This window comes from Atta cephalotes (assembly GCF_000143395.1).
Source record: "Atta cephalotes unplaced genomic scaffold scaffold00019, whole genome shotgun sequence".
Taxonomy (NCBI): Eukaryota; Metazoa; Arthropoda; class Insecta; order Hymenoptera; family Formicidae; genus Atta; species Atta cephalotes.
Genome location: NW_012130083.1, coordinates 2,994,369 through 3,007,176, shown reverse-complemented (window position 1 = coordinate 3,007,176; position 12,808 = coordinate 2,994,369). Strand labels below are relative to the sequence as shown.

General features: G+C 36.4%; 1 protein-coding gene across 1 annotated transcript in view; it reads right to left on the bottom strand.

The window, feature by feature from the left end:
• Window positions 1-12,160, bottom strand: part of LOC105619030 (ubiquitin carboxyl-terminal hydrolase 3-like) — a 16,108-nt gene extending 3,948 nt beyond the window's left edge. The window contains exon 1 of the mRNA XM_012200557.1: window positions 12,064-12,160. Within this exon, the coding sequence (XP_012055947.1) occupies window positions 12,064-12,160 (97 nt within the window). The remainder of the gene's footprint in view (window positions 1-12,063) is intronic.
• Between the last annotated feature and the right edge of the window lie 648 nt (window positions 12,161-12,808).

Genomic DNA, 12,808 nt, shown 5'->3' with positions numbered 1-12,808 from the left:
TATAAAGAGTAATTGTCACATGCTGCGCTTCTATTATCACGAATGTCATTTTAGTCTCATATCATCGGTTAACGCTAAATGTGTGACCACTTTATTATTATCACAAGTAAAATGAAGTCAATCTTTTTATAAATAAAAGTCGACATGAAATGTGTGTTGGATTAGCGCTAAATATATATCTCTATAAAATTATCTCCAGAATTTCGTAATTGATTGTTGATATAATTGATAGTTATAATTTTTCTCTACAAAAAGTCTCACACTTTAAAAAGACTTCTAGCAATTAAGTGAAAGTATAAGAATCTTTAAAGATACAAGATGCTGATATTATGTGACAACTCATCATATTTGTTTACTTTTATAAAAAAAGAAATCGATCTGTGATCTAATATTTTTAAATAAAATTCTTGTTGCCTTTAGTAAAATGCTAAATATCTTAAGAAAATGATAAATATCTGCAAAAAATTATGGAGGCTTAAAAAATTTCTATCTGCTAAACAAAAAATTACCGAATTTTGTCATATTAATTTCAAAATGACTTTTCAAAAAGGTATTTGAAAATCGCAGAAATATCATCAAATATTAAAAAAAAATCTACCACCCTCTCTTGGCAACTGAAAAATTTTTGTTGGAGAACCGATACATTGAAATTTTCATTTTTGTTTCTATTCTCTGTCTCAAATATTAATCACAAGAATTAATCACAAAAATTTTTCAAAAACTGTAGAACTCTTTATAAATTTGAAGATGCCAAAATTTTTGTTAAACTATATAAAAATTCCAATAATGGAACTTTACAGAGGTGCTAAAACATGGCGCTAGTAACATGTATAAATTTTAGCTGTAACAAGCTTTCAGTGAAAGATATATTACTCTTTCTTAAATAATTATTAAGCTAACATAATCAAATCGACAACCATCCAGTCGCAGGGTATACTATATCGGCGGTTGCGAAAGTGCAAGTCGGCTTCGCCATGTCGTTTCGACTCGTCTCATCTTACGTAATTCTCGAGAGACCGCGTAAAAGCGGGGTGCGGTAACGAACATAAGTTCGACACACCCCCTTCGCAACCGATCGATCGCAAAATGTCTCAGAATTTCATCGGGTTTCAGATTCCTGGTGATTTGGGTTAATAGGAATTTCATCCAGAAAACACGATTTTTGAACTTATTCCCGCGAATAAAAAAAAAAGGAGCAAAGTTTCGAGTAAGTTTTATAACTGTGTAGATTCATATAATTTTACAATTGTAAGATTTATTGTTATAAAACAGATATATTTTTGACGATTGTCATATCTATCCTGTAAAAGTCCGTATCATAATTAAATAAAAAAAGTAAAATTATATAAAACAAGATGATTAGAAAAGAGCAATAATTCACATAATATTAGGTGTAATAAAAAGAAATCCATTATTTTTCCATTCAATTTTATGCAAAAATAATTCTTCTTTCTTTTTACTACACCTAATAATAAAGATCACGCAATTCAAAGAATTTTAATTAAGACAATAATTAAATCTTTATTATTATTAAGGCAATAATTATATTTTTTGTGTAAATACGGATATAATTCTTATGTGAATTACAAGAAATAAGTGACTGTAAAATTGAAAAATGACGAGTGTTCAGAACTGGATGACTGGAATCTACTGATTCAGGACATCGAAAGGCAGTAAATCCGTCAGCGCTTTACATATGCAAAGCATGTACAAACGTATTCAAATTTGCATTCGAAACCTGACACAATCTCTCTTTGAATTTTTCCCAAGGCAATCGCGTTATCTCAGCATTAACGTAAACAATCGTCGTGATCTTATACAACAGGATGAAAAAAGGAGACACTTCCCTAGAATGGAATTTAACAAGCGCGAATGCATGAAAAGTGAAATGCCGAAAGTCTGTACACGGAAATCTGATCTCGCTGAAGGTTCCTATTTGAGGAGCCGTGTTCCTTTTCGATGTCGATATAGGAAGCCTTAGAACAAACCGCAATGATCTATCGGCACGTTTTAATCAGCGATCGTTGCCATGAGAATGTCATGACAAAGAATAGGAAGGAGTGAAATCGAGTAGGTTTAGTTCGCGATAAAATCTCACTTGGAGCGACAATTTTCCAAGATTGCTGGAGTAAAATATTCTTTTAAAACTGCATTAATTCATGAATATATTTCAAATGATGATCATTTTTTTATTAGTCAAAAAGATAATTTTATTATTAGAAAATACATCACTATAAAACTACACATAGTTATTTGAAATAACTTTTACAATATTTTTAGGACAAGCTAGTTTTAATATTGCAAATATAAATTATATACAGCAGGAAATTATAACTTTCCTTACTAAATCTTATCGTTCAGATGATATTGCGCAATGCAATGGTATATATTAATCTTAAATTAACTTTTCCTATATATAGGTACATTGATTACACTTACATATTATAATATATATTAAGAAGCATTTAAAAGAAACTAATTTGGCTATTTTATTTAAATTAGATTAAAATTAGTTTACCGAACAGAGGATACAAATTACTTTATATCATCAAATTATGATTGACATTTCTTATATCCGTTTACGGATAAAAAATGTTGTTTGGCACAATATTACTGCTGATGTCTGCCAGAAATCGTTATCGTCGAAATGACGTGGATGACATGAGATACAGTGATGTTGCTCAGAAATGTTCAATGTGTCATCGTAGATAACGAATAACATAACAAGGAATGTTATCATTCGAAAAAATGCACAAAATTTTACAGTGATAGTACACAATGTCGTTCGTACAATACATTCGTTCATTCATTCAATGTTCGCTTGTTCAATAAAATGAATGTAACAGATCCTCATGCACGCGGATGTTCCTCGTGGATTGTTAGAGTAACTATTATTACGAACGATGTAACGATGAACAAGAGGGAAGTGATTAAATAACAAAATCTTATTACTTATTCAAGTGAATCTTATTTCTGCTTCATAATTTTTCATTCGAGAGTCGAGTCGTTCAACGATACTAGCAGTCGCACAAAAAGTAACAACGAATACTTTAAGCATTTGAAATTAATGGAAAAATCTTTTGTTAAAGTAAAGATTAACTTTAAGATTTTTAAGGAAGAAAAGCATATGTAGGAGATTGTTTAATAATTGAAGCTAAATAAAAAATTTTGCTTTTGGATATAAAAAGTTTTAAATTTATAACAATATACTTAAAAAAAAAAATTACGCATAGATCTAGATAAAAAGATCGTTATCTCGGAAACGATAACAGATATGTTACAAGATTAACAATTTAGATTTTTCTCGACAAGACTAACGAGAAAGGTCCTATAAGTCAAAACCGTATCTATCACCGTTATCGAGAAAACGATCCCAATGTCTTGTGCGTAATGTTTTTTTGTCATACAATGTACATATTTCTTATATAATTTTTCGAGTCTTATGAAGGGTCCAGTAATTTTTTTATTTATAATGATACAACATTCACAAAATTCGCGCCTTGAGAATTACTGAATCCGTATAGGAATAAAAGAGTTGGAGAGAAACCTGGAAGTGCACGAGTAACATGCGAAGATTGTGCTCGCGTCGTAAACACATAATTCATGGTTCTTCGATCGCAAATCATCAACGATTCTCGAGAGAAACAGCGACACAATCGATGATTAAATTCTGAGAATTATTTTTGGGACTTACGTCAGCGAGCGACCTGGAGATGCACGGGCGTTACCAGAAATTGAAAGTTCCGATCACGGCAGAATTGAGATGATTGTTATATGCGGAATACTGTCAAAGTATGAGAAAGGGAAATACTTATTTGAAGTAATGAGATAGTTTTCTTCTTCTTTACCTCGCAACTTTATAACTTTCTGCTATGTGTACATTGAAAAATGTGTATTAAATTTTAATAAATATTTGTTTGAATAGTAAATTAATTGCTAAATTAATTACTAAATTATTTACTAAATATAAAGATGTATTTATTCGGTACAACAATTATTAATTTATTCTCTGAAGTTTCTAGAATAAACTCATCCTAAAAAATTTCATTTTTAAAAATTAAAAATTGAATTACTCTTTTCCAAAATTAACTCAATTTTCACTATTTAAAGTGAGATTCTACTCCAAAGAATTTTGAGAATAACTATCATTTTTTTATTAAGTAAATATTTTATTAAGTAAATATTTATTTACTGTAAATAAAGAAATGTTTAATTAGCACTATTAAAAAAAATATGTATTAAAATTTAGTAAATTTTGTTCTCAGTGTACGTCGATGACATCATTTTCATCCGAAATTTCTGTCGATGTATTGTCTCATCGACGAGCTGAAGAACGATTATTAACTAAAAGAGTGACGAAAAGAAATTCATTGTGTTGGGACAAGTTTCGTTGACTTGTTCAGAAATAATTACAACTGTAGCTTCCGAAAATAAACTGAATTATTATATTATATCGATTTTAATTCAATTCAATATATATTTATTATAATCTTTAAGTATAAATAATTGAACAAATGTTCCATACAGTATCTAGATATTCTGTTATATATTGTATATATTGTATAATAATAAAAATTAAATTATAAAATAATATAATAAATAAAATTTTATTAAAAAATTTAATTAAATTTTTACGATTAAAATATCTTTAATTAAATCATAAAATTGTGTAATTTATTGTGAAATAAAATTAATGAGTATATTAACATGATTCTTTAATTTACTTGCTGCAAATATTTGACACTTATATGAGAAATACATCAGCGTTCAGCAGAAAAGCAGCTTTGCAACTGTAACTGATGTAAGATTTTTTAACATGATTGGTTTATATTCATGAGAAGCTATTAGCAAGTATCAATCATATTTAAGAATTGCATAACAATTACAAAACTGCTTTCTCTACTGCAGCCATTATAACCTATGCATCTAACGCTAATCATTCATGGAAAGTTCTATTCGTATTCCTAATGTGCCGCATATTCTGGAATAGAAAAGAATTTCTACAGAATATTCAAATATTAACGAAATGTTCGGAATATTGTAATGAACACTTCTTGGGTGTATCACGAAAATCATTCAGCTGCGAGCAGTGTACATCTTTGTCAAATTACATGGAAAAGAATATAAAGAGCACGTTTCGTATATTGTGAAATGAAATGGATCCCCTAAAATTGGGATCCAAGGTAAAAATAAATGAAATGTGTTTTTCAACAGTACAACTTCATTTAAAATTTATTCAGTAACTTCGGATCTGGGAATTTTTGGGAAAATTATAACGAAATATATGAAACATTCTCCAAATATGTAACGATGTGTAGATATTTAACGATTATTTGAATGTTGCTCTCGTATTATGAAAATATTTCGGGAAATATTATTTTGGGATTTTATGAATATTTTACGAATATTTCAGGAATAGTTAGCTGGGAATATTTTTCCATATGAATAAATATTAATAAAGTGATTATTTCATGAATATAAAAAAATTCTGTCATCAATTCCGAAAAAACTATCAAAGTTTTTTTAATGTATTCGCGTACATTTGGCAATTTATCAAGCCTATCGACATTCACATAAGAAAGACAAGCTAAAAATCTGCGTCAAAAAGGTCTACTCAATATTGCGGAACAAAGCATCTACGTCAGAAGAACAATATCAAAGTACAAGCGTCTTCGTTTTTTTAGCGATCAACAACGATGCGATTATCGATTTTGCAATGTTGTGCAGTCGAAGGTAGGCAAGCAATCTGCACCCAGTGCCAAGCACCGCAGCAGCAGCAGCAGCAGCAGCAACAACAGCAGCAGCAGCAGCAGCAGCAGCAGCAGCAGCAGCAGAAGCGGGAAAAGCGACGAACGGTAGAGGGGCGGTGGTGCGGACGAGGATCCTTTTATAGTGCGTAAGGGGCGATACTTCTTTTTTTTTCTCTTTCTCTGCCTCTCCCTCTCGTGCTCTCAGCCGGCGCGGAAAACACGCGGCCACCACCGCGGCGCGATTCCACAGAGGCATTTAAATCGATCCACACCGCCGCGCCGGATACGTCGCGATTCGCCGAGCGTGAACCGCTCTCTCGCCCGGTTTCTCGCGACGTTAATCGTGACGCCACGTTCTCGCGAGTAGAGTGATAATACAGCAGGAAAAATTTCTCAGAACGACTTTTGACGCTCTTGTTCGAGGCATTAATTTGCATTTAATGCTGATGCCACGTTGTTCGAAATACTGTGTAATAGAGTCATGGAATTTAATTGGGAGCAAAGTTGGAAACAATGTATTTAAGTATCATTGCGATAATATTGTTAAAATTATATATTGTTAAAAGAGATATGACATCGAGAGAGGATCGTAAAATTAAAAATTAATTAGAAACGGAATTGAAAGGAATAATTTTTTTAATATTTAAAAATAAAAATTAAAATGATTGTTTTTATTGATTTAAACATTATAATTTTGATGATCGTGAATTCATACATTAACTAAGGTTCGCCACTTATCTCAAATTGTGATGCCAGAAATGAGAAAATACACAATAAAAATTTTTGTAAAAATGTTCCAATATATTTCCAATCAATAAATTATATTTGTAAAGTATATCGAAAACTCTTCTTTGGTTTCGTTAATTAATAAATAATTAATAAATAACCATCTAGAAATATAGTTATGTATATTTCATAAGTCTATTCTATTGAAAAATATTTCTATTCAAATATAATTTGAAAGAACTTTTATTGCGTTTCCTCGCTTCCGAGATATGATCACAATCTGAGAAAGGTGGATGAACAGGAGTCTTAATATCATATTTTCTTAGAATTATAATGCTAAAAAATCGGTTAAAAATATCTATTATTAATATCTAGGTGTCGATGGCCATCCTTGACAGATGGCCGTGTTGATAGAACCAAAAGTACCACGATTCCAGTAGCTATCGCTGATAGTACCATGTTGAGTAATCAAACGTCCATGATGAGGAAAGTGTGCGTCCGTCCGTCCGTCTGGACACTGACTCATTGCCAGTGACGTACTTATCATCTGTACGATATATTATTCATGTGTGCATTGTTCTTTGGATCTATTGTAAACGTATCACATTTCTATTTTGCACGTATTTTGTCAATAACTGTTTTAGTTATTTACGGTGAATCCGTCTTTAGATTTACGCTTCACCGGCGACAAACATTCATTCTTTATTCGTCCAATAGATATAATAATAGACAAGCATTTTCCTTCGTTCAGTCAAAGAAAGAAAATGGTGTCAACGAGAATAGAATGAGTAGAATAAAATTATATATATAATAATGCAACTGAATTTGGGTCGCGACATATTCCTCTTTTTTCCAATTAATTAATAAATAATGTCATTCTTGTAAAAATAAGATAAAGCTCGCGATTTACTTGTGCATATCACTGGTTTATATAGATAGTTGTATGATTTTGTGAAATCAATTCGTATTCTTTTCACGTTTATCTCTATAATAATAGCATCCTTTCTCTATTTTCTTCCCTCTAATTTCTCTTTATCTTAATATTATATATTTCTTCTATTCTCTAGTCCAGTCTATTCTAATCGTCTATCTTTTCTCGCTTTTAAAGCTATTATAGTCCGCGAAAGCGATAGATAATCGCAGCAAAACATTCGCCATTTGCAGATAGGAGTGTGCACTTCTGCAAGTATGGGATAAAACGAGGAGATTATGATTTATTACACATTTGTTGAAAATACTCAGGTCAGGAAGTACCAGAAATTTAATATAACGACCATAACATTTGCATTAATATTATTTTTCTTCCTGCATATAATTTGATATTAAAAAGATTCCACAATGACTTTGATTAAAAAATCGTAAGATCAATTTTTGAGGTACCTGACGAAAGAAAAAGTCATGATTTATGACGAATAGTGGCTTTCCTAATACCATCGAACTCTACAAAGCTATTGTTCTGCAATTCTCTTCGTTGCCCACGCCCGAAATTAACGGCAGCCTGTTCCTCCAGTGCTGACTATTACGCTTCCTAGCGATATCTCCCCACCATCATCCGTGTCGCGGCGAGAAGAAAGACGCAACTCCAGACCGTAACGAGCGGCTGGCTCGAAAATCGCAGTAGATTCTACCAACGTCGTTTAAGTATACAAAACTGATAGCAGCAGCAAGATTTTCGCTATTTGTCGTTCTATTTTTGTAAAAAAAAGGAGCAGTAATCGATGCAGCGAAATCAGTCATCAGAGATGATCTTGGCGATTCAATTATTGTAAGCCTAACATACGCATTGACCGAGAATTTTCAGTCGAATTGAAAAGAGTAATGTGGTAAATAAATCTAGTAGAGCAAAAATTGAAAGTCGAGCATAGTGTACAATTGAAAAGCACAGACAACAGTACAGAAAGAACAGTTTTTTAAAGCGGCATTTACAATGAAATTTTAAGTCGTAAAACTTAAGCCTTAAATCGTAAAACTTGATCAATCATAGTCGATTATTCTCTTCAAATTTGATTTTGGACAATTTCTTACGGCTTAAGGCTAAAATTATATGTATAACAAAAATATATTTATTTAAAACTTAAGTTAATATCTAAAATTTTAGTGCTGGATAGATTTGAAAATAATTTTATTACACTATTAAAATAATTATGAAAGATGTTCAAACACGATGAGCAATGTTGCAAATTTTGATGTTTTAATAATTATCTTGAGCGTTTTACATAATTATTTTGATAATCTAACAAATTATTTTCTGATTTGTATCTAGCTGAATTTTTAGACAGTTCAACAAAAGTGTTCTTTCCGTGAATAACAGATTTCAGCCTATCAGAAGTCTAATAAACGGTTTCTGATTGATTGAAATCTGTTCCTATTAATTGCTTTTTATTATGTTTACAGCTTTAATGTGACGAATATATCTAATAGAGTAAAAAAGATTCACATTTTGCTCTTCCGTTATCTTTTGTTGAACAAACAGACGGGTCATTTCCGTTATTATATTCAATGGATTATTATTACTAGATAAACACTCATTTAGACAAGTCGGCATTCTTACAGTCAGACTTTGATTAGTCAGACATACTATGCAATCGTTGCTTTTTTAGTAAATATATATAACTTGTCATTAGTAGTTAGTAGTTATTTGTTAATTAATCAAATTTTCTTTCTTCATCCAACCAAGACTAACTAAGATAACCGAGTAGAGAGAAAATCTATTATATATATTTCACTGCTATTACAAGGTTGTCATAAATTTCTAAAATTTCATAACTTATGATTTCCTGATTTCCAAACAAAATTTCATGATTTTCCCTGCTACATCAATAATATTTTAAAATTTTTTGTATTTTTGTCCTGAACACCATCAAATATTTAGATGGGAGAGCAATTTAACATAGTAAAGTTAATTGCTATTAATGTTGCTGACCCTGCTTGCATTTAATTGTTAAGTTGATAGTATTCCAAAACTGCATAGGTGTGATGTATGCATATTACTTCTTCAAAATCAAGAAATTTTATTTTCCAGACAATTTTGCAAAATTCCCTCACTTTTCCCTGATTTCTCTAACAGTTTTCAATTTCCCTGATATTTTTCTGATATGCGGCAACCCTGTGTTAGTTGAGAATAGACGAAGCGAACGAGGCTCGAAATCGACGATGTGGCATCGATTTACATAAAATATTAACAGCATTACGAAGACACGAAGCGCGCGAATCGCCGGAATTAGCTTAGTCAGGCAGAGTCAGGGGCATATTTTGTGACTTCAATTGCGCTGATCTATGGGGGTTTTGGCATAGAAGGTGGAGGGACGGATGGCGTGGACGTGCAAGGGGAGAAAAAACATACGTTTCGGATAAATATAGTCCCGAGGTCGCGGTAAAGAGAAAGGAAGGAGCTCCGCCACGAAGCACGGAGAGGAGCACCAGGATTCGAAGAACAGCCTCCTCTCCCTCGTCGGTCGTGGCCGTCGTGAATTTCACGGCCTTCGAGGACGGACACATTTGCTCCTCTCGAGCGATTGCGTCCTCCTCCCCTCTCTTCATCTATTACTCTGGTACGTCCCCCCCCCCCCCGTCGTGTCATGCATTGTCTCGTAAATGCCGTCACTTCAACACAACTCGCGCAGCGGTCAGCGATAATAACTTATCCGCTGCTCCGAGTTCTGTAATCTGTAAACGACCGTTTGCGACCAACGGAATTGTGTTTTCGACTCGACGACTCCAATCCCTACCACACCGTCGCGTTACGACAGCTTAATGACGACTTAACGATCCTCCATTTTCTTCCGTGCTAAAGCTCCAGAAGAGTTTTTTTTTCTACGAAGAAGAAGTCCTCATTTCGTCTTTAACTAATGTTTTTATGGCAACGTTCCTTGCGTCTCTATAGTATCTCCCTATAATGACCGTATGTCCGTGCATCTTTAAATCGATAGCTCGGAACTAGCTAGCATGACCAATGTCACTGTCTGACTCGGCGAACGAAGGTCCTATATATTCCGCGCTCATACCAGCACAACGGTCGGGATCCCCTTCTTTCTCTACGCTGCAGAATCGACATCGATTGCGGCCCATCGCAAATTTCCGCACGGACGATTCCATGATATTCTCTTTTTTTTTTCTCTTCTTTTTTATATTTTTACGAGACGCTTCTCTTCTCTCTCCTCTCTAGATTCTCACGATTCTCGCGACAGAGAAGCTGTCGCGAGGAGCGCGACGGCGGCATCGGCGGATCCGTTAGTCGCGGCGAGTTCTAATGACGGTGGATCTTAGGGCCAGCTGATTAGTGCCGTCTGGTATTGATTTTCCGATGACGGCCGCGCGGCGCATACTGAGAACTCCCAGCAGGACGACGACGCACACGCGCACACCACCATCACCGCTACCGCCGCCGCCACCTCCACCAACACCACCACCATCATCACTAACCACGCCGCCGTCGCGCTCTCGCGCGCGTAACGAGTCCACGATGGGACCACGAACACGCCGTGCGAGAGCGAACGGATACACACCAATGTACATCTACAAATTCATGTTATACCACTCGCTCACTCGCTCGCGTCTCACGCGTGCATATCGTTCGGAAAAAGAGCGAGAGCGAGAGCGAGAGCGAGAGCGAGAGAGAGAGAGAGAGAACGTGGGTACACGTACGCACGCACACATAGCCAGGCGACAAGTTCGATTCGCTATACTTTGCTCGCTGCTTCGTGCGTCAAATTAGGAGAATTCGAGACGGCCGACGATAAGCGGCCGTCGCGAAAATGCAATTGCACGGCGAGTGACGCATCGACGCTTTTCCCGAGGGAAAATCACAGCGGGCGATCCGCTCCGTCTCGTCTCGGACGACGACTCAAGGCCGCAAGAGGAACGGCCGGGGCCTGGGTCATGAGAGAGACGGAACACGGGAGAGGAACGTGGCACAGGATAATGTGTGCGTGTGTATATATATGTGTGTGTGTGTGTGTGTGTGTGTGTGTGTGTGCGTGTGTGTGTGTGCGTGTGTGTGTGTGCGTGGAAAAGACGGAGAAAAGCAGACGAAGAGAAAGAGAGATACACTTGTTTCTACCTATGTAGTTTAATTTTAATTTTGGTTCAACTAATCCTTGATTCATCTTTTTCTAGTTCTAAGAATTCGAAAGAATAAGTTAAATTGAAATTAAACTTATTCTCATTGGTAGAAATTAATCTACATTGGTAGAAACAGGCAAAAGAGAAAGAGTCAGCTTGCGAATGTCGCCTGTGTGTGTGTGTGTGTGTGTGTGTGTGTGTGTATGCGCGTATGTGTGTGCGGTGTGTGTGTGCGCGCGCGCGCGTGTGTATGTGTATGTGTGTGTCTGATCAGTCGTGCGGAATCGCGAGAAGAAGAGGAGAGCAAAACGGAGCAGAGAGACAGGGTCGAGCCGTGGAAAGAAAGGGGAAGGAGAATTGCAATAAGCGGAGGAGAGATCTGGGAGACGAGCCGGCTCCCCTATCCATCCAAACCATCCATCCATCTCTATCATTCTAATGCTCTCTCTCTCTCTCTCTCGTCTCGCGCTCAAGCTGGCGTGGAATAGAAGGCACTTCTCGGGGGCTTTGTACGACGAGTCCCTACCTGCGCAGACGAACGGCAGATCCTTCACAGCATAGCCTGATCCATCTACGTTGTCATCGCCAAATCGCACACTCTGACTAAGGTGCGGACACTCCATGTTTTCTCCAGGCACGCTTTTCCACGAGGCACCCGTGGCCACCTCGTCGTTGTCGTTCTTGTCGTCGTCGTCGTTGTCGTCGTCGTCGTCGTACGAGCGTTCACGAGACAGTCCGTCTTTCTCTTTTTCCACAACAGGGCGGTGGACGAGGATCGGTTAGGGGGGAAGGGCAGGAACAAGAGGGGGGAGAGGAGATAGAGGAGGAAGGTGGGGTAGGTCTCGGTAAAAAAGGGCGAGGGGGGGGGGGGTACACCGGTGGGGTAGAGTCTGGGTAGACAACGGTACGTGGTGGAAGGCGGGGTACACACTGTGGTGCCCCGTGATATCCGTTACATAGCGCGAAGTGATAGCGAGGGACACTGTTACGTCGCCTTTAATGAAAGAAATAAAAAAGAAAAAAAAACCAAGAGAGATTTTGTGAGGAGCGAAGGACGGTATGCGTGACGACGACCGTCACTCCCGTTGCGTAGCGTACGACTTACTGATGGAGTGGCGCGGCGCGCAACGCCGAGAGCGAGCGGACGATGGTCGGACGAATGAGTGAACGAGCGAGCAAGCAAGCGAGCGAGCGAGCAAACGAGCGCGAAGAGAACGGCGGAGACGGAGAACGCTGGAGTGCGGCCGACTGGCCCCGACTGCCGACCGAGC